The 22,118-nt window shown below is 41.5% G+C and overlaps 1 protein-coding gene across 1 annotated transcript in view; it reads right to left on the minus strand.

Annotated features, from left to right (window-relative positions):
* Positions 1–16,254: 16,254 nt before the first annotated feature.
* LOC140476502 (fibulin-7-like) overlaps positions 16,255–22,118 on the minus strand; it is a 64,359-nt gene continuing 58,495 nt past the window's right edge. The window contains exon 8 of the mRNA XM_072569237.1: positions 16,255–20,597. Within this exon, the coding sequence (XP_072425338.1) occupies positions 20,237–20,597 (361 nt within the window). The 3' untranslated portion in view covers positions 16,255–20,236. The remainder of the gene's footprint in view (positions 20,598–22,118) is intronic.

The raw sequence follows: 22,118 nt of genomic DNA on the forward strand, positions 1-22,118 counted from the left end.
GCAGCTAGTGAACAGGAGCTAATGTTCCCAATCAGAGTCACCTTGTCAAATTCTTCAATAAGAGTTGTGAACACAGCCCAGTCCATCACGCAAACCAACCTTCCACTCATTGACTCCACTTATACTTCCCACTGCCTTGGGAAGGCAGTCAACATCATCAAAGGCTCCTCCCAGCCCGGTTATAATCTCTTCCAACCTCTTCCATTGGGCAGAAGATACAAAAGCTTAAAGACGTCTACGAACAGACTCAAGAACAGCTTCTTCCCCGCAATCATTCGACTTCTGAATAGACCTCTCAAACTTTAAAGTTAATATTGATCTCACTCTTTGTACATCTTCTCTGCAGCCATAACATTGTATTCCTTGCTCTGTTCTATTACTCCAATGCACTTTGTACGGTATGATCCGCCTGTACTACATACAAAACAAAACTTTTCACTGTACCTAGATACATGTGACAATAATAAATAAAATCAAATTAAATTAAACCACTTCAGTTAGTTCACCCCTTAAATTGCTATATTCAAGGGGGAAACAAGCCAAGTTTATGTCATCTGTCATCAGAAGCTAACCTCATACAATCCAGTAAACAATTCTGGTTAATCTGGCCTCCAAGGCTAGATTGTTTATGTGTGCTGCCCAGAACTGGCAGTGCTGTAAGTGGGATCAAACTAAACCACTGCAGGTGCCTTTGGCAGTCTGGGTTCAGATCTCTCCTCGTCCTCTTTATCTCTCCTCCTTCACAATGCTCCTTAAAAATCTATCCCTTTGTCCGAGCTTTTGGTTACTTCCACTAACGCTTGATGGTGAGATTCAGGAGCTCCCTGCACTGTGTGAGGGCTAAGCTGGCGTTGCGCAGTTACTTTAAAGGTACATTTTTCTTGCACAGCAAGATCCCACACACAGCAATGTGAGGAGTGAGTGGTTGATCTGTCTTAGTGGTTCTGGCTGAGGGGGTAAATATTAGCTAGGACAATGGAAATGGTGCTGTGGAGTTTTTGCATCCACTCAAGAGGATCTCAGATTTAGCTTCTTATCCAAAAGAAGGTGATGCCACTTTTGGAATACTGCATTCAATTCTAGATACTTCATCAAGGAACGGAGCTCAGACCAGTATAAAACCACAGGTCTTCCTGCTATAGAAAAGTTGAAAGAGTTCAGAAAAGATTTTCAAGGACATTTCCAAGATTGGAGGGTTTGAGCTAAAGGCTGAATAGGCTTAGGCTGTTTCTCCTGAAGTGTTGGAGACAGAGGGGTGACTTGATAGAAGTTTAGGAAATCATGAGGGGCAAGGACAGGGTGATCAGCGAAGGTCTTTTCCGCAGGGTAGGGGTGTCCAAAACTAGAGGCCATAGTTTTAAGGTGAGAGGGGAAAGATTTAAAATGGATTTAAGGAGCAATTTGTTTTTGCAGAGTGTGGTGCATGTATGGAATGAGCCACCAGAGGAAGTGGTGGAGGCTGGTACACTACAACATTTAAAAGACATCTGAATGGATATATGAATAGTAAGGGATTAAAGGGATGTGGGCCAAATGTTGACAAATGGGACTAGATTCATTTAGGTTATTTAGTCAGCATGGACGTGTTGGATAGAAGGGTCTGATTCCATACCACACATCTCTCTGACTCAGGCTTTATGATCTTTTCTGCAATATAGCACTCCCTAGGTGGGCACCTACATTGGATACATTAGCAAAAGTCTCGTTGCAATTTCCTCAGATTTTCCTATTCCCTTTTAGCAGTGGCAGCACACTTCCAAAGGCACGACCTCAAGAATCACATTTAATCGCCTTTCTTTGAAGTTGCGGTCCACCTTTCCTGCAATCCTTGTGGGATTCATCACAGTTTATAAATGTTGGCAGCTTCTTTTTAAAGAAAACGATCAGAGTCTATGTGCATATTTCATTCTCTGGCACCATTACTGCAGGTTTAAGTCCAAAGAAAACATTTTGAATGTCAATGAGGCTAAAATAAGATCAATTCATTGAAAACTGGTCAGTGTTTCTGCATCACTTCCATCTATGTTGCTTCACCACCCGCCATATAAGTGATTGATTCATGCTCAGTAGTAGTCAGTGTTGACTTGGATTTCTGCACTGAGTGTTTGCTTGGGTGTCACTAACGGCTCAGAGGTTAGTGTTCTTGCTCGTGGAATCCAAGGGTCATAGGGTTCAAGTCTCCACCCATACGGTGTTCAGGGAGCATTGCTTTATTTGGAGGTGACAGCTTTCTGAGATTCCCAACAACCTCTCGAAGGTGGATGTAAAATTTCCCCAGTAATGTTTCAAGAAGACCAGAGCTGTGTTCCTAATGTCCAGTAGATCATCTCATTGGTGACTGTAGAAACTTGCTGTGCAAATTGCCTTCAGCATTGTAAACCACTTCTAAAATGACTTGGCTGGCTGTAAAGGGCTTTGCGACGTCCTAGGGTGGTAATAGGTGCTAAATAAATGTAAGTTTTGTTCCAGTTTCATTTCAGAACCCATGGTTCAGATCTTACTTGGCGATAACATGGGCGATGCTCAAGCCAGCAAAGGAGGTGACCACGTGAAGTTAGAAGGCAGGTAAAATAAAAGCTCAGCCACATTATCCTGTTAATTTTGTCAAAGTGAAATTGAAATAGATATATAGCTTAGGTTCAGACTGAAGGTTTCTGCAAATATTTGGGGGTCTCACCCTTCCACAACGGCCAAGGGTAATGTCGTTATCAATGTCTCATGTTTTCCTAAGAAGATGGGAAAGGATGAAATTTCACTCAAATTCAGTGGAACCCAGTGTAAATTGACCCACTTGGATAGCACAAGGGGACAAGGCAGGACAGACTCAGGCTGCACATTCCAGGTACCACAAGTGAAGAGTGAGCCAATTGGGTGGATCAGCCTATCCATGGTGAGGAACCACACCAGCAATAGGGGCAGGAGGATAAAAAGAAATGGTGAATGCGAGTGGTCCCAAATCCTAAAGAAAGCACAAGGCTAAAAGGGTTTGTGAGAATGGGTCACACATTGACTTTCGATCTGAGAGGGTCAATGTGATTGAGCGGCAAAAAACATTTGATAGGATGAAGTGAAATCTAGTCGGAAAACCAAGAACAACATCATCTTTGGAGTTAAGCCTTTCAGTGGAGGTGTCAGGTTAATTAACTGCACAGAGGCCAGCATCCTGTCACCAAGTCACCCTTTATTTACGAGTGCACAGTACATAGGCTTTGACCAGCCAGCTCAGAGCCAGTCCCTAGAATGAGGAAGCGTTCTGAATCTTCTGTTAATTTTTTTTTCCTTCTGACACTCCTGTTTACTTTTATTTTAATAACCCCCACACTCCCGCCTAACTGTGGTAGTGCTTATATTTTCCCCCAGCACCCATGGTGTGTGTGTGCAGGTGTGGGACACAGTGAAAGACACAAGGTGCACGAGACTTTATTCAAATTTCCACCACCAGGAAGAAAGGAAACACCCAAATGGCCAGTGACAAGCAGTGCCCTTCACATCAAGGGGCAATGCTGTGTGATCAAACAGTGAAAGGGAGGGAAGGGATTAAATCAAAAAAGAATTGGAGGGGGAAATAATACACTCCACTCTCTGCGGCGCCCACCTCTCCCTGAACAGCTCAAGAGTGTTGGTGGACACCATGTGCTCCTTTTCCAGAGACACCTGGGCTCTTAACATAGCCGCAGAAGAGGGCAGGCAGTCGGCCCTAACATCCCACTCCACGGCCCGCTGCCTGGACCTGTTTATGGCCACTTTGGCCAGGCCCAGGAGCAGACCCACGAGGAGGTCTTCAGGCCTGCCCTCCCTCCTCCGTACCGGGTGGCCGAAGGTCAGGAGTGTGGGAGTGAAGTGCAGCCAAAAACAGAGGAGGAGGTTTTTAAGAAAATCAAAAAGGGAGTGCAAACGCCCACACCCAATATATACATGGTCCACGGACTCCACAGCGCCACAGAACAAGCAGTTGGGCTGGGAGTCTGTGAACCACCGCAATCTGCGGTTGCAGGGGACCACTGCGTGCAGAACCCTCCACCCCAAATCCCTGAGAGAAAGGGGGAGGATTCTTGCATAGAGAGCCCTCTGAATCTCCTGATGAATTTTTCCCCTCCTGTTTATCTTTTGTTTTTTCTTTTTTTTATCTTTTTCTCCTGATGATTTTTTTTTCACCCATGTTGTGTGTGTGCAGGTGACTCCTATATTTTTTTCTTTTTCTTTTTTTATCTCTGACAGTCCTGTTTCTTGTGTTTTTTAAACCCCCACACTACCACCTAACTGCTGTGGTGCTTATTTTTCCCCAGCACCCATGTCGGACACAGTGAGAGACACAAGGTGCATGAGTCTTTATTCAAATTTCCACCACCAGGAAGAAAGGAAACACCCAAGTGGCCAGTGACAAGCAGTGCCCTTCACATCAAAGGGCAATGCTGTGTGATCAAACGGTAAGGGGGAGGGTAGAGATTAAATCAAAATAGAGTTGGAGGGGGAAATAATGCTCTTCACACCCTGCGGCGCCCACCTCTCCCTGAACAACTCCAGGGTGTTGGTGGACACCGCGTGCTCCTTCTCCAAGGACACCCGGGCTCTAACATAACCGCGGAAGAGGGGCAGGCAGTCGGCCCTAACGATCCCCTCCACGGCCCGCTGCCTGGACCTGTTTATGGCCACTTTGGCCAGGCCTGGGAGCAGACCCACGAGGAGGATTTCGGACCTGCCCTCCCTCCTCCGTACCGGCTGCCCGAAGATCAGGAGCGTGGGAGTGAAGTGCAACCAAAAGCAGAGGAGGAGGTTTTTAAGAAAATCAAAAAGGGAGTGCAAACGCCCACACCCAATATATACATGGCCCACGGACTCTACAGCGCCACAGAACAAGCAGTTGGGCTGGGAGTCTGTGAACCACCGCAATCTGCGGTTGCAGGGGACCACTGCGTGCAGAACCCTCCACCCCAGATCCCCGAGGGAAAGGAGGAGGATTCCGGCGTAGAGAGCCCTCTGAATCTCCTGATGATTTTTTTCCCTCCTGTTTATCTTTTGTTTTTTCTTTTTTTATCTTTTTCTCCTGATCATTTTTTTCTTACCTTTTTCTTTTTTTATTTGACCCCCATATTACCGCCTAACTGCGGTAGTGCTTATTTTTCCCCAGCACCCATGGTGTGTGTGTGTGTGCAGGTGTGAGACACAGTGAAAGACACAAAGTGCACGAATCCTTATTCAATTTACACCACCAGGAAGATAGGAAACACCCGAGTGGCCAGTGACAAGCACTGCCCTTCACATCAAAGGGCAATGCTGTGTGATCAAAACAGTGATTTTTTTTTGTGTTTTTTTTTCTTCCTTTTCTGGTTTTTTTTCCTCCGTACTGGGTAACACTCCTGCTTATTTTTTTTCCCTTTTTTTTTCTATACTACCGCCTAACTGTAGTAGTGCTTATATTTTTCCCAGCACCCATGGTGTGTGTGTGTGTGTACAGGTGTGAGACACAGTGAAAGACAAAGTGCACAAATCTTTATTCAATTTCCACCACCAGGAAGATAGGAAAACACGCAAGTGGCCAGTGACAAGCACTGACCTTCACATCAAAGGGCAGTGCTGTGTGATCAAAACAGTGATGATTTTTTTTTCTTTTTCTTTTTTTTTCTTTTTTCTTCTCTTTTTTTTATTTTAACCCCCGCAGTACCGCCTAACTGCGGTAGTGCTTATTTTTCCCCAGCACCCATGGTGTGTGTGTGTACAGGTGTGAGACACAATGAAAGACAAAGTGCACGAATCTTTATTCAATTTCCACCACCAGGAAGATAGGAAAACACGCGAGTGTCCAGTGACAAGCACTGCCCTTCACATTAAAGGGCAGTGCTGTGTGATCAAAACAGTGATGATATCTGTCAGCCAGGACTCCCTGATTGGCCCAGGTTAACAACCCCATTATCAATGTGGTCCATATGACCCTCATTCCAATTCACACAGGATATCATGAAACTCTGGGAAATAGTGGTTTAGGCTCAGAGACATTGGTGCTTGTTTGATTTTTGTTAGTTATTCGGGATTACTGAGCCATGGCAGGTAAAGGCAATTAAGACACAGAGCAACCACAATCTGACTGAACCATGGGACCAGCTAAAAGGACCGAATGGTGTAACCTTATCCCTAATTTCAAGGTGACCGCATGAAGTTAGATGGCAGGTAAAATAAAATCTCAGCCACAACTATCCTGTTAATTTAAGGGGAAAAGTTAGGACAGAGGAGATCTGAGGTAAGGTCTTTGACATGATTGATTATACAGGAGAACATAAGTAACATTTTTGCAGTTTTTCATCACACTATCCTATGCCAGCTCTTCTCAAAGGCACACTTATATGTGTCCACTTTCATAGTTTTGTGGTATTCACAAATGCTAGACTCACTCAGAGCTACCTCTGTTCCCTGCTGAATTAAGCAGTACATTTTACACTGCAGAAAACAAGAAACAGGCCTAGAATTAAGGGCAAATACTTCAGGAATACAGCATAACTTCCTTTCTTTTGCTTGTGTTGGTTTTGAAATTATTTCCGTTCAAAATATCAAATGATTGCTTTTGTTTGTTCCTGTCCACTCACTTAAGGCTCTTAATGAAATATCCAGATACCTCTGCAGTTCCTGTTGAATATTTAAAACTTGGCACAATAATTAGAGTTCCAACAGCGATTTAGCTGAAAAATATTTTTCTAACATGTATGCTGCAGTAGTTTATTCAGTTAGATCTATCCAAGTTGGACACGGGGGCGGTGAATAATTAAAAGGAGTGTGAGTTACACACGGGAATTTAATTGACGGGTTCAGATGGTTTATGTATAGAATATCAGATACCCAGGAATGAGTTACAAATTGGAACCTAATAGAGGGATTCAGATGTTTATAGATTGAATAACAGATGCCCAGGAGTGAGTTACAAATTGGAACATAATGGAGGGTTTTAGATGGTGGAGAAACAGAATAATCAATCCCTTGAGTGAGTTACAAACTAGAAAGGTTTCAGATGGTTTACATATAGAATTATGGATATTTAGCAGTGAAATACAGACTGCAACCCAATCAAGGGGTTCAGATGGTTTATATATAGAATAATGTATACTTGGGAGTGATTTACAGATGAACATCTAAGCAAAGGGTTCGGATGGATTCTACATAGAATAATGGATACCATCTCATAGTGGATGATATATGGTCCTGGAAACGATTCAGACAATAGTGGATCTTACCTTAACATATCTTAGCCACTTAAAGAGCTTCAAAGAACTCTATTTTACAGCAGTGTCAGTTTGCAGATGACATCTACAAAATAATTGCAAGGCTGAATGTTGTGTCTGTTGGTAGAGGCTCGAAATGAACAGATTAAGAACAACAGCGGACAATGCAAGAACATTAACTATGTTAAAGCTATGCAAGAACAGGAACCCAGCGAGAGACATGCCCAGTCATGCTGTTCTGGCAATTGGGGTTGCACGGTAGACTTGGTAGACCAGCTGGTCTTTTCCTGGCAGTCTTTTACAAATGTGTGTCACCTGATATTGTGCTCTCATGCCAGTTATGAGAAGATAAGCAAGCATTAAAGAACATTAATTCATTAATGAGTTAAAGACTGGTTTCTTGTGTTCTAAAAAGCTGGGTGATATTCAAAGCTCCATAAAAAGAAGTATCAGATTGAGGTTGCTAATGTATTTGACAAACAGCTCAGCTACATTTCAATTGGAAAGGAACTGTAAATTCAAAACAGTGTGAAAGGAAATCAAAAATTCATCTGGAAACCCGTCATTTAAAGTTCATGCATTGCAATCCTTCCCCCTGGACTAAAATATTCTTACATTACTTCCTCACCAGTGTCTGGTGCATTTCAAGATGAGTCATTCACTAAATAAAGTGCTTGTATTCATATCAAATCTCACTACATTGCTCAAGCATCGTATGAAAATAGGTGACCTTTCAGTTCCTCAAATAGATTATGGTTGATCTGTATTTAGTGCTAATAACCCACTTTTCATTCTCACTCATTGACACCCTTAGCCAATGAAAATCCACCTGAGTTTTGAAAGTTCAAGCTGTATCCCAGTGTTCACAGTCCATTTGGTGTGTGTGTGTGTGTGTGTGTTTTCGGGGGGGGGGGGGGGGGGGGGGGGGTTGGAAGAATGTTCTGCATTTTTCATAAATAAATGCTTTCTATCAGCCCTTACATTTCTAGCTCTAATTCTGAAACTGTGTCCTTTCTTAGGAAATAGTTACTTCCTATCCTGCTTAATCCTTTTAGCATTTAAGCACATTGATCAGATCACCCTACAAGTAAACTAAAGTTAAAATGCAACCTCTCCTCATAATATTACCATTTACATCCAGATGTCATGCTCCAGCACATACAGGTGATAACTTAAAAGTAGAGCACATGCACAGCAAGATCCCACTAACAGCTATCAGAAATGACTTTCCATGTGTTTCTTTTGATCTTAGTGTTCGAACACTTCTATTGACAAATGGAATTCAGTTTTGAGAGGCTAAGTTAAGGAGTCAGCAAGTGCAGGCATAACATATTTTCTTCATTTTATAATATTTCTGTCAAATCATAATACTACAGGAGACAAGTTGCTGTGTTTGCAAGTGAGGTATGAAGGCAAATATAACGATATGCATTTTCTCAGTGAGGCCAAGTTAAATAATCACCAATTTCATGGGATATATCTTCAGCTTATAGCAGCACAGGATCAATTCAGCTTTTAAACCAAGTCTTTGATCCTCTTGTAGATGTCTTAATATGTTAGTGTAATGCAACATTGTAAAAATGGTATAAGTTTCATTTGCAATTCGGTGGGGGAGTGCACTGTCCTGTGCGATGATCAGATAGAAGAAAGTAAAGCTTCCAATATCTCACACCTTTAGAGTATCCCAATGTTATTTAAAGCCAATGAAGTACAACATTTGTTGTTATGTAGGAAACATTGCAGTCAAGATTGGCAAAGCAAGATCTCACAAGAAGAAATAGATAGTGATTCAGGTTAAAGAGTTAGCCATGATCAATAAGCAAATAAATCTCAAAGTGGTACTGAAGTCAGCAATCAGGAAAAATCCATATGGTATATGAAATTCCACCCTCAAACTTGTCATCTGTCTAATTCCCTCTCTTCCTTCCATAGCCATCTCTTCCATTAAGCATTTGATCACCCCTGCTAATGTTCTTTCTATGGTTCCATTTTCCTTACACCTTGGGACATTTGCTTCGCATTAATAGTGATCCTCAAATGCAATTTGTGTGTTTTGGAGAGATGAGGGAAGAAGAAACTGCATGTCTAAGGGTGCATTAAACAAATGTTGACTATGGTGGTTGAAGCGACATTTGTCAACATTTGTAGTAGCAGTAAGAAGTTCAGAAAGGTAGAAACACTAGTTGAAGTTGCATAGTTCATAATTTAACAATGAGGAACTATTTTAGTTTTAAGTGAACATGGATGTAGGTTTGCACACTGAGCTGGGAGGTTCATTTCCAGACGTTTCGTCAGTCTACTAGGTAACATCTTCAGTGGGCCTCAGGCGAAGCAGTGTACATGATTCCTGCTTTCTATTCATATGTTTGAGTTTCTTTGGGTTGGTGATGTCATTTCCTGTGGTGATGTTCTTTTTCTCGGGGGTGGTAGATGGGGTCTAACTCGATGTGTCTGTTGATAAAGTTCCAGTTGGAATGCCATGCTTCTAGGAATTCTCCTGCGTGTTTCTGTTTGGCTTATCCTAAGATGGATGTGTTATGCCAGTCAAAGTGGTGTCCTTCCTTACCTATACGTAAGGATACTAGTGAGAGAGGATCATGTCGTTTTGTGGCTAGTTGATGTTCATGTATCCTGGTGGCTAGCTTTCTGCCTGTTTGTCCAATGTAGTGTTTGTTACAGTTCTTCCACGGTATTTTGTAAATGACATTAGTTTTGCTGCATGAACACCATCTAGCCACAAAATGACATGATCCTCTCTCACTAGTATCCTTACATACAGATAAGGAAGGACACCACTTCGACTGGGACAACGCATCCATCTTAGGACAAGCCAAACAGAGACACGCAGGAGAATTCCTAGAAGCATGGCATTCCAACTGGAACTCTATCAACAAACACCTTTAGTTAGACCCCATCTACCACCCCCTGAGAATAAGAACAGGAAGTTACATCACCACAGGATATGACATCATCACAGGAAATAACTTCACCAACCCAAAGATATAAATAGTAAGCAGGAATCATGTACACTGCTTCGTCTGATACCCACTGAAGATTTTACTGTGTCGGGTGACGAAACATTTGGAAATGAACCTCTCAGCTCAGTGAGCAAACCTACATCCAGAACCTCAACCTGAGCTACAAATCTTCTCAAAACTTTAAGTGAACGTATTTACTATTGTTCAAGTTTATTTCATGAGATTTGAGAAAATAATTCTCACAAAACTGCAATTATATTCCAAAAACAATCTACTATTAGTTGATGGATAAATAATAAAGAGCTTGCAATTATACATTGGTTTACATAATCTCAGAACACTTACAGACAATGAAGTTCAGTTCTTGAAGGGCAGTCGTTGTTATAACTTGGTAACTTATGGACATCCAGGTTACCCAAGGACAGCAGTGGAATATTCCAGTGACTTGCTTCAATGCAGTTGGCCGGGGAACCAGGTAGACCTCTTTGTTTCTGTTCATATTCTACCAAGGAATATTTTACATCCATGTGAAATGGAGCCTGGGACTGACAAATTGTCTGAAAATAGCACCTCCAAGCATTGCAGCAGTACTGCACTGAGGTGTTAACCTAAATGTTGCACAGTCAATTCCTGCCCTGTAATGCGATGCATTCCTGTACAATATCACCAACAGTAAAATTGTGAATGGGGAATACGTACTTATAATACAAGACAGTGGGACAGGTTTCAACCAATCAAATTATTGATATCTACAACACACACAGCACACTAAGATCTAAAGGTAGCAATATTAAACATGAAGATGTTCCAGTGGCAAATGAATGCAATAATCTAAGAGAAAAAGAAAACGTGTAACACTGAGCCTTAGTATAAGGTAGTGTTAGTGGATCACAAATTAGTGCACTGACCTTTGTCAGCCCACATCTAACATGGAAATTGATGCATAGAGTCTCCAGTATGGAAGCAGGCTATTTGAGTCCATTGGAGAAAGTGAGGACTGCAAATGCTGGGGATCAGAGCTTAAAAACGTGTTGCTGGAAAAGCGCAGCAGGTCAGGCAGCATCAAAGGAGAAGGAGAATCGACGTTTCCGGCATAAGCCCTTCTTCAGGATTCCTGAAGAAGGGCTTATGCCCGAAACGTCGATTCTCCTTCTCCTTTGATGCTGCCTGACCTGCTGCGCTTTTCCAGCAACACATTTTTAAGTATTTGAGTCCATACCAAGTCTCCAAAGATCATCCTACCCTGACCCAACCCTGTAAACCCACATTTCCCACCTGGACATTATGGACGATTTAGTATGGCCAAGCCACCTAATGTGCACAACTTAATTACTGTGGGAGAAAATCTGAGCACCTGCATGAAATCAGCGCAGACAAAGGAAGAATGTGTAAACTCCACACAGTCAGCTGGTGCTGGAAGCAAACACAGTTCCTGCTGTTGTAAGGCAACATTACTAACCACTGAGCCACCATGCCACACATACCAGCCACACTTTGCAGATCATTGACGTCTCTATATATAACATCTTCCTCAGGGTTTTTTAAACTGCTTAATTTAAAGTTATAGAGTCATAGAAATGTACAGCTTGGAAACAGACCCTTCGGTCCAACTTGTCAATGCCAATCAGATATCCCAACTCAATCTAGTTCACCTGCCAGCACCCGGCCCATATCCCTCCAAACCCTTCCTATTCATATACCCATCCAGATGCCTTTTAAATGTTGCAATTGTACCAGCCTCCACCACTTCCTCTGCAGCTCATTCCATGCACGTACCATCCTCTGCATGAAAACATTGTCCCTTAGGTCTCTTTTGTATCTTTCCCCTCTCACCCTAAACCTATGCCCTCTAGTTCTGGACTCCCCAACCCCAGGAAAGAGACTTTTGGCTATTTGTCCTATCCATGCCCCTCATGATTTTATAAACTTCTATAAGGTCACCCCTCAGCCTCCAATGCTCCAGGAAAAACAGCTCCAGCTTATTCAACCTCTCCCTATAGCTCAAATCCTCCAACCCTGGCAACATCTTTGTAAATCCTTTCTGAACCTTTTCAAGTTTCACAACATCCTTCCAATAGGAAGGAGACCAGAATTGTACGCAATATTCCAACAATGACCTAACCAATGTCCTGTATAGCTGCAACATGACCTCCCAACTCCTGTACTCAATACTCTGACCAATAAAGGAAAGCATACCAAACGCCTTCTTCACTATCCTATCTACCTGCGACTCCACTTTCAAGGAGCTATGAACCTGCACTCCAAGGTCTCTTTGTTCAGTAACACTCGATAAGTTGTTTTATTTTTATAGATATTGTTGCAATGTATTTCACCTCCCAGAACAATTGATAAGCAACATTGATTGAGCTTCAGGTAAAATTGTGCAAAATAAAAAAAAGCGAGTTTACAAATTCATAAATGACTGGTGCACACTTTATGCAAGTTTCTGAAAATGGGTCTTCTACATTGGGTGGAGCTGGGGGTTCAGACTGGGAGTAAGTGCTACCACTGAGCCATGTCTGATATCCAATGAAGAAGGAAGTCTACAAATTGCATGGTTTACACGCCCCAGAACAAATTCACTTTGACTCTGTATTCGATGATTAGATACTTTAATGGTTTAAACAATATGCTTTTACAGTCACTGAGTATAATCCATCAAGACAAATCATGTCCCAAAAAAAAGCTAAAGTTCAAAACTGAAGTAAGAAATATATTGTGTATAAAAATAGCTAATTTAAAAATCTTTAATTTCTTCATAAATTTCTTTATATCTTCTGATCCCATATGAACTGAGGATGTCAGTATCTAAATCGCATTGCTTGCTCAATTAATGTTGATGAATGAAATAGTTCATACAAGAAAAGGACCAAACATAGACATTGGATAAAGTTTCAGGCATTGTCAACCTTCAAAACAATCTCCATTTCCTATTTTAACCAACTACATCTTTGAGACAAACTGAATGTCCTGCTCCCAAGAATTACCTAACTCTGTTCAGTGTGTTTACACTAGAGAGACTTATTTACTTTATTCTTTTATGGTATGTAGGTATCAATGACATCACCAACATTTGCTGACATCCCTTGAGCTGAACTGGGGGCAATTTCAGAGGGTGAACTGAAAGGAGGTTTAAAACAATTAACAATGGCTTCATAGTCACCATCACTGAGACTAGCTTTTAATTCGAGACTGATTAACTTAAGTTCCTCGAGTTACCATGGCACCTCTGGAATATTATTGCAGAGACAATATCCCCATACCCCTTTCCCTCCTCTCTCCTTTATGTCAGACCACAGGAAATAGGAAAAGGAGCTGTCTGTTCAGCCCCTCTAGCCTTGTCTATCATTCAATGAGATCATTGCTGATCCAATATTCCTCATGTCCACTTTCCTGCATTTTCCCCGTAACCCTTGATTCCCTCACTGATCAAGTATCTACCAGTCTTAGACTAACATAAGGACTCTACCACACAGCTCTCTGTGGCAAGAAGATCCAAAGACTCACAAACCTCACAGAGAAGAAATTCCTCCTCATCTCAATCTTAAACTGGCACCCCTTTTCTTCTGAGAATTTGTTCTCTGGTCTTAGTCTCTCCCATGAGGGGAAACGTCCATTCAACATTTACCTTGTCAAGCCCTGTAAGAATTCTATATGTTTCAACTAGATCACCTCTTATTCTTCTAAACCCCCAATGAGTAGAGTCGCACTCTGTTTGGTCTTTGCTCATATGTCAATTCCTCAGACCAGGGATCATCTTAGCGTTCCTTCTCTGAACTGCCTCAAATGAAATAATACCTTTGCTTAAATAAGGGGACCAAAACTGCTCACAGGACTCCAGATGACATCTCATCAGCACCTTGTACAGTTGCAGTAAGACTTCCCTACTCCAACTCCTTTAAAGTAACCGCTAACATTCCATTAGCCCGATTCTGAATGTGAAACAGTACACTATGTTGACATGGGTTTGTGAACACGTTTCACTAGGTCTGCCTGAACACGTTTCACTAGGTTTACCTGAACATGTTTCGCTAGGTTGACCTGAACACGTTTCACTAGGTTTACCTGAGTATGTTTCGCTAGGTTTATCTTAACAAGCTTCACTAGGTTTACCTGAACACATTTCACTAGGTTTATCTTAACACGTTTCACTAGGTTTACCTGAACACGTTTCACTAGGTTTACCTGAATATGTTTCGCTAAGTCCACCTGAACACGTTTCACTAGATTTACCTGAACACGTTTCACTAGGTTTACCTGAATATGTTTCGCTAAGTCCACCTGAACACGTTTCACTAGGTTTACCTGAATATGTTTCGCTAGGTTTACCTGAACAGGTTTTGTTAGGTTTACCTGAACATGTTTCACTAGGTCTAGCTCAGCACACTTCACTGGTTTATCTGAACACATTTTGCTAGGTTTGCCTGAACGCATTTCACTAGATTTACCTGAACATATTTTGCTAGGTTTACCTGAACATGTTTCACTAGGTTTAGCTGAACATATTTCGCTAGGTTTACCTGAACACATTTCAATAGGTCTACCTGAACACATTTCAATAGGTCTACCTGAACACATTTTTAACTCCTTTTGAGGAGACTCGGAGTTCATTTCCCACGTGTGAAGTGTCTCAGACTCTGCTCGGCAGAAGTAGAATTGATAGATAACTCCACGTCAAAAAGCAGGCTGTCATCTGGATATCTCAATTAATGCAGCATCTCTAGTTCATTTGTCTTTCTTGACCACTGCTTAGACTGTGGAAGATTGCTCCTGTTCAGAAAGTAGAGCATGCCTGCTCTATTGTGCTTGAATGGGGGAAGATCGTGGATGTGGTATCTCTTCCACCTCTTGTCCATTGCAAGCATGGTCTCAAATTCACACCGGCTCTCTTGCTTGGAGGTCTAGCAGGTTGGGCGCATTATGACATTTCGCTTTTGCCCGAAACGTCGATTTCGAAGCTACTTGGATGCTGCCTGAACTGCTGTGCTCTTCCAGCACCACTAATCCAGAATCTGGTTTCCAGCATCTGCAGTCATTGTTTTTACCTAAGTCATCAGCTTGTATGTGTCAAGAATGCAAGTTCTCCATTTTCTCCCCATGTAGAGCTAGGTGATTCTGGATTGGGGTAGAACAGTATCTCAGGTATCTTATATTAGATGGCATCATTGGTCATCAGTAATGATTTCACTGTACATTTCTATTTCAGCTTTGGTTGGCTAATGGTGCAGATGAATCAACATGATGTTGTGAACTCATTGTGGAGCATTATCTGGGATTAAAAAGTTTTTTTTACGTGTTATAAAGATCTGTTACAAACACTTATGGTAAAGTGCTACCGGACCATAACACTGCTCTCTCATTCACGAAAGGGCAATAGTGGTGGTTTACTCTGAGGGTCACCACACCTCAGACAAGGGGAAAGGTTGAGAAGATATTCACTGCTTGACTTCTATCCTTCTGAAATTGTGTTTTATTACAATCAAGAACATCTTATCTCTGTCTTCAAAGAGATCCATCCCAAGATGTTCCCATGCTCTTGATGGAACTGGAGATGACACCAATGGTTCTTGTATCTCTTGATGATCAATAGCACTGATATAACCCTAATATAATTGTTTCCAATGTTCCTGGGAGACCTTCCACCAAACAGACCCAGTTGTCATTGCAGCAACCATTGCATACAATCAATACTTAATGACATCAAGGGATATATGGACAGCATGGGAAAATGGTGCTGTGATAGATAATCAGCCATGATCCAGAATGGTGGGCTAGGTTCGAGGGATGGAATGGTCAACTCCCTCTGTTATGTTGCTATGTTTCTATATTGTGTCTCAGCACTCTCAGAATGGCCAATTTTTCATCATAAATGTATAAATCACCTATTTTACTGAGGTATTCTCTCTGATCACAGTGCTGTCTGAGAATGGGGTTGTGTAATTAGATTAGATTACTTACAGTGTGGAAACAGGCCCTTCGGCCCAATAAGTCCACACCGACCTGCTGAAGCACACCCACCCAGACCCATTCCCCTACATTCACCCCTACGGGCAATTTAGCATGGCCAATTCACATAACCTGCACATTTTTGGACTGTGGGAGGAAACTGGAGCACCCGGAGGAAATCCACGCAGACACGGGGAGAATGTGCAAACTCCACATAGTCAGTTGCCTGAGGTGGGAATTGAACCCAGGTCTCTGGTGCTGTGAGGCAGCAGTGCTAACCATTGTGCCTCTGTGCCGCCCACAATATGCGTGCTGGTCATCATTTGACACAGCACTGACTGATAGAAGCACATTCTTCAAATTTCTGTACATCTCTGTTTTCATTCAATCACTGAATTCTTGCTTGAGGAGTGGTGTATTTTTTTTAAAAATTGATCTACCGATTTCCATTTCTTCAACAAAACCATCTCCGTATTCAGATCTTGCCAGAGGGATATAGGACAAAGCATCTGGTGTAATCTGCTGCTTTCCTGAAACATATACCATCTTTGCATCAAACGGCACCATCCTCAATCTTATGCTTATACTTGGAGGCACTTTAGTCAATTCCTTAGAATTTAAGAGCATCTATAAAAGTTTGTGGCTGTATATAAATGAAGGAGGGGAGATGCTTGAACTTACTTCTACAAATGGCAGGGGATGCTGGATCAGTTGTTAATTTAAAATCTGGGATAGATTTTGTTTTGTTAAGCAATGGTATTAATGGTTATGGGCCAAAGGCAACTACAAGTGCTTATGGAGTTAGGCCACAGGTCAGCCATGATCTCATTGAATGGCAGAACAGACTCAAAAGGCTGAATGGCCTATTCTTGTTCCTATGTTCTGTCTGTATTGTGAAGATGTAGAAGACAATTTTCAAACATTTCACAACCCATATAATAGCTAATGGCACTGTATATTTCTGTTCAACCCTTGTTACTCTTTGCAAATTAAATTGGTCTATGCTTTCCATCAATCTTTATTTGAAAAAGTAAAGCTTACAGTCCTGTAGAGGGACTGTAACTGCAACAAAAAATATAAGCTATAAACATCCCCACCTCAAAAGACATCTTCGCAATGATATCCATGAGATTGGGCAAGAACTTTCACATTTGTTTTGCATCACCCATTAATATCTCAAACTCAATTACAATCTGAGGTGCTAGCAACTCAATTGCCTTTGTCTCTATGGATGATCTCTGACACCAGATGCATCCTCAGTTTGGCCCAATTACTTGACAATCAGCGAAGGGATTTTAATCTTATTGAAGGCAAGTCCTGCTTGCTCTAGTGTTGTAGTACTAAGTCTAGTATCTTATTCTATTTGAGTGGTTCCAAGGATCAGGACATCATCCATCTAAATGCATTCATGTTCAGTCATTTGTGCCCTCTGGACAACTTCGAGTACTGATGTGATGCCAAAAGGTGATCTGCTGGAACAAAACCTTCCAAACATTGTCATGACGGTTTGTGAGTTGCCTCCACTCTGTATCAAAAGGTAGTTACAAAAATTGTATCTACTATTGCAAAAATTGAAATCTTTCCCAACTTTGCTGACAACATTGACAAAGGATGAACTTTGCATTTCACTGAGCTAAGCAACATTCGGTAAGATCTATACAAATTCTGATAGGTCCGTCAGGTTTTGGTACTGGGACCATCTTCAAGCACCGTGGAATCATAGAATCATCCAGCATAGAAACAGACCCTTTGGTCCAACCAGTCCATGCTAACCATGTTTCCAAACTAAACTAGTCCTACTTGCCCTTTTGTCCTCTATCCCTCCAAACCTTCTCTATTCACGTGCTTGTCCAAATGTCTTTTACCTAGCTTGTTAACTCAGTCACAGGTAAAATAACACCTTGCATTAATATAGAGTCAATTTACTTCTTTCCCTTTAGCAAGAGTGGATGTGGAATTTATTGAGGACAAGGAAACACATTGATTTAATTTTAAGACATGATATGGACTATTGCTTCCAGCTTTCCTATCCGCCATGGAAATCTAGCTCCAAAGATTTTAGGCTGATTTTCTTGGCTTACCAAGATCCTGCAAATCAGATGCAAGGAAGTAGAAGCTTTCCTGCTTTAGAGTTGACAACTCTGGTTTAGGATCATATGCGAAACCTTATATCACATGTAAATTTCCCTCACTACATTAAAGGGTTGCATTCAATTGTCCTATTACCCTGAGTTCTATACCTCCCAGCCCATGGAGTTTCATTCTTGATGGCTCAAGGAAGCATTTCTCCAAACATGTTTCCCCATCAATATGAACCAAACCTACTGCATCTGTTTAACTTAAAATATATCTTGTTTCCCTCCACTAGGATATCAGCACTCCCATGACTGATTCCAAGATTTATTGGAGGATTGGTATTTCCTTCTCATTAGTATTCTTTATTTCTTGGATCTTGTCATCTTATGAAGGATTGTCCTTTGTTTTATTTGGCACAAGTTTCTTGCTGTGACACACAACCAAGAAGAGACTTGTCTTACAAGAATCTTTGGTGGATCATGGACACTATTCCTGCATTTCCTGCTTTTGTACAGCCACCTCTCTGCTTTACATTTTCATATATAACTGAGTCAATCATTTTTCAGATACAGTTTGCTCTGGTGGCTGAACGATGACTCAGTGGTTAGCACTGCTGCCTCACAGCACCAGGAATCCGGGTTTTATTCCACCCTCGGGTGACTGTCTGTGTGGAGTTTGCATGTTCTTCCTGTGTCTGCATGGGTTTCCTTCAGATGCTCTGGTTTCCTCCCACAATCCAAAGGTGTGCAAGTTAGGTGGATTGGCCATGGGAAATTGTCCATAGTGTCCAGAGATGTGCAGGTTAGGTGGATTAGCCACGGAAAATGCAGGGTTAGAGGAATGGGGTGGGATGCTCTTCAGAGAGTTGTATGGACTCGGTGGCCTGAATGGCCTGTTTCCAAACTATAGGGATTCTATGACATCCCAAATCACTGATTAATTTTGTTTTCTGTGCTCAGCTTGCCTACTCGCCTAAATTACCTTTGTTAATGTTAAGGCAGCCCTCAACTGCAAGAGATAATACAATGCTAGATCAAAGACTCCATCAAAATTTTTCCCTCTGATTAGTTAGTCTGCAGTACTCTAGAATTCTGCCGAGATCATTGAAAAAATATTGATATTTTCTATTGTCATGGAGTACGCTTATTACATTCAGTTTGCTCAATTATATCTTTTACAGACTGAAGTAGGCAATCCTTTCAATTTCCTCCTCGTATATAGTTTTCTCTTGGTCAATTCATTGCCTGGCTAAGTTACCATCTGCACAGCCATTCATTGCATTCAGTAGTGTACTAAGATCATCAATATTTGATTTTGCAGTGAGACCCAATGCAGAGTGATATCAGGTAAACCTTCAGCACTAATTCAGCCATACTTCTATTAGTTGGATTCAATGACCTGCTCAAAACCTTCTAGCAATGACTATGACACTTTGTCTTTCACTAACTGCCACCATTTAATCTTTTTGGTCTCACTGATCTGCTAAAGAATACTTACAGAGTTTGCTGAGGGAGGGGAAGCATTAACAATATTCAAGAAACAAGTTGCTGTGGCTTCATCTTGCCATGGGGTTGCGAGAGGGAGCAAAATTTGTGACATTGCATCACTTCCTGTCATTATGTATTCTGTGTCTCCTTAGCATATTGCACTGCTGGCGGTAACTGGATCAACCACAGCACACCCACTTTAACAATATTATAGTATCAGTCTAATGTTAATCAAAGAGAAGGACGCCTTTATGAGGTGAAGGCATTGCCCTATCACACATGCAGGATCCTTAATACGTGTTTGGTTCTATCTGCATTAAAATCTCATTATAACTATCTCTCTCCCCTCTACTAATATCCAGTTCTCCAAACTCTTTTCCCTTCCTCCTAAGAAGACAGTAGCACATATGGTATAGCTGTGTAGCTTGATATCCTAGTTTTTTTAAAAAGCACTTTAACTCTCTATTGGTTACACACACACTTTATCTTTGCACGTTTCGAAAAAAATACAGGAAGAAGAGTGAATGGAAGCTGAAGTTGTCTAGAAGTTGTATCGTGAGACAAAGATGATGACCTTGGAGATGTGCTTCATCAGGACTGTTTTTCCAGAGAGTTCCGTCATCTCCATTTCAACCTCCAAGGTGGCAGGGCCCTGGATAGGCTGCACCAGCACCAACTCCCCTGTTTGCCTGTCTGAGCGTTGGATGGAGAAATGGTTCTGCCCATTGCCCCCTACAATACTGAAGCGCATGGTATCACCTACAAATCGGCTGCTGGTCATCCGGAACAGGGTCCTTGGGGTTCGTAGGTTGGAGGTTAAGGTCAGGTAGTGAAAGGTAATGGAGTATGCAGCATTTGCACACAACTTGTTTTCCACGAGGCATGGGTTTCTCTCACATTTACTGGAATGAAAATGAAAAAAAAAATTGTAAGAATCAGGAACAAAGAAAGACTTTAACATTTCAGGAATATATTCTCCATGTATACAGCAGCAAGCTGGGCTGCAAGCAGGGGCCTGTGCTACAACATAGAAAGGTTGGGAACTTTGTAGAGGATCAGGCAAAAAGCAACTGTTTTAAAGAAGAGTCAGATTTTGTAGAATCACCAAATTGTTATGGTGCAGGACGCCCTTCGGCCTATCATTGCTCCTCTCAGAATGAACACCATGACCTAGTGCTGTTCTCCCAACCTTTCCACACAACGTTGCTCATAATTTCTAGAGAAATAGTTATCAAATATCCTCTTGATTGAAGCTACCCTTTACCACACTTCCAGACAGTCCAGACCTAAACCATTTGTTGCGTGACAAAGTTGTTTCTCATTGCATTTATTGTTTTAGCAAACTACTAAATCTGTGACCTCTTATCCTGATCATCAGGGAGAATTTCGACTTCTCTACTCTATCTCGACCTCTCATGATTTTGAAAACATCAATCAAAGTTCTTCTTAGGTTTCTCCAGTCTGTGGAAAATGATCCCAACTTTTCCTATTTATCTGCATAACTAATAATTCTCATCTTTGGAATCATTCTCCAATATGCTCACAGCCTTCCCAAAATGTGGTGACCAATTATTGACCAATACTGCAACTGATGAGTATCTGATGTATCCTTACAGGTTGCTCCTGAACTCTATACCCCTATTAATAACATCCAGGACACAGTGTGCTTTACTAACTACACTGTCCAAGTGTCCTGCAACCTTTACTGACTTATATATATTTACCCAGGTCTCTCTGCTCCTACACACTCTTTACATTAGTATCTTTATTTTATATCGTCTCTCCATATTTTTTTCTACCAAAATAAGTCACTTCACTCATCAGTGTTGTGCCTCATCTGCCACTATCAATGTCCATCTGAAATTCTGCACAGTCCACCTCACAGCGTACGATCTTCTAAGCTTGTACCGTGCGCAAACTTTGAAATTTCCTGCAAAGGGATACCGGGAGAGTGATTACTTTAAAAGATTATTGTTTCCTGGTGTTTTGTTTTGAAGAGGTTGTAAGGCAGAGGTATCTAAGAAAGTAAACAATTTATGAGACCTTTAAGGTTTTTATAAAGTTGTCTTAATGGAAGCAACCTGAATGGGCGTGGCCAGCTCTCACAGAGTCGGATTTCTGGGTTTTGAGGTTGTTTTTCAGTAACTTCAAAAGCTTTTGGGGTCTCAAAAGAGTTGGAAGCTTCAGTGAATGTCTCTTGGCTGCAACTTACAATTTTCTCTTGATGTTTCTTTCTCCTGGATTGGAAAACTGCATGTAAGAACCTGTTTTGAATTTGCCTTTTTGCTGAGGGGTATGCTTATGGGATGTTATTATATTGGAACAGTTAATTAGAAATAGGTACTGTATCTGCTATTCAGTTAAGTTTTCCAAAAGTTACGTTATTCCAAATTCATCTTTCTTTTGATGGAATTTTAACTCTC

The sequence above is a fragment of the Chiloscyllium punctatum genome, chromosome 4 (assembly GCF_047496795.1).
Source record: "Chiloscyllium punctatum isolate Juve2018m chromosome 4, sChiPun1.3, whole genome shotgun sequence".
Classification (NCBI taxonomy): Eukaryota; Metazoa; Chordata; class Chondrichthyes; order Orectolobiformes; family Hemiscylliidae; genus Chiloscyllium; species Chiloscyllium punctatum.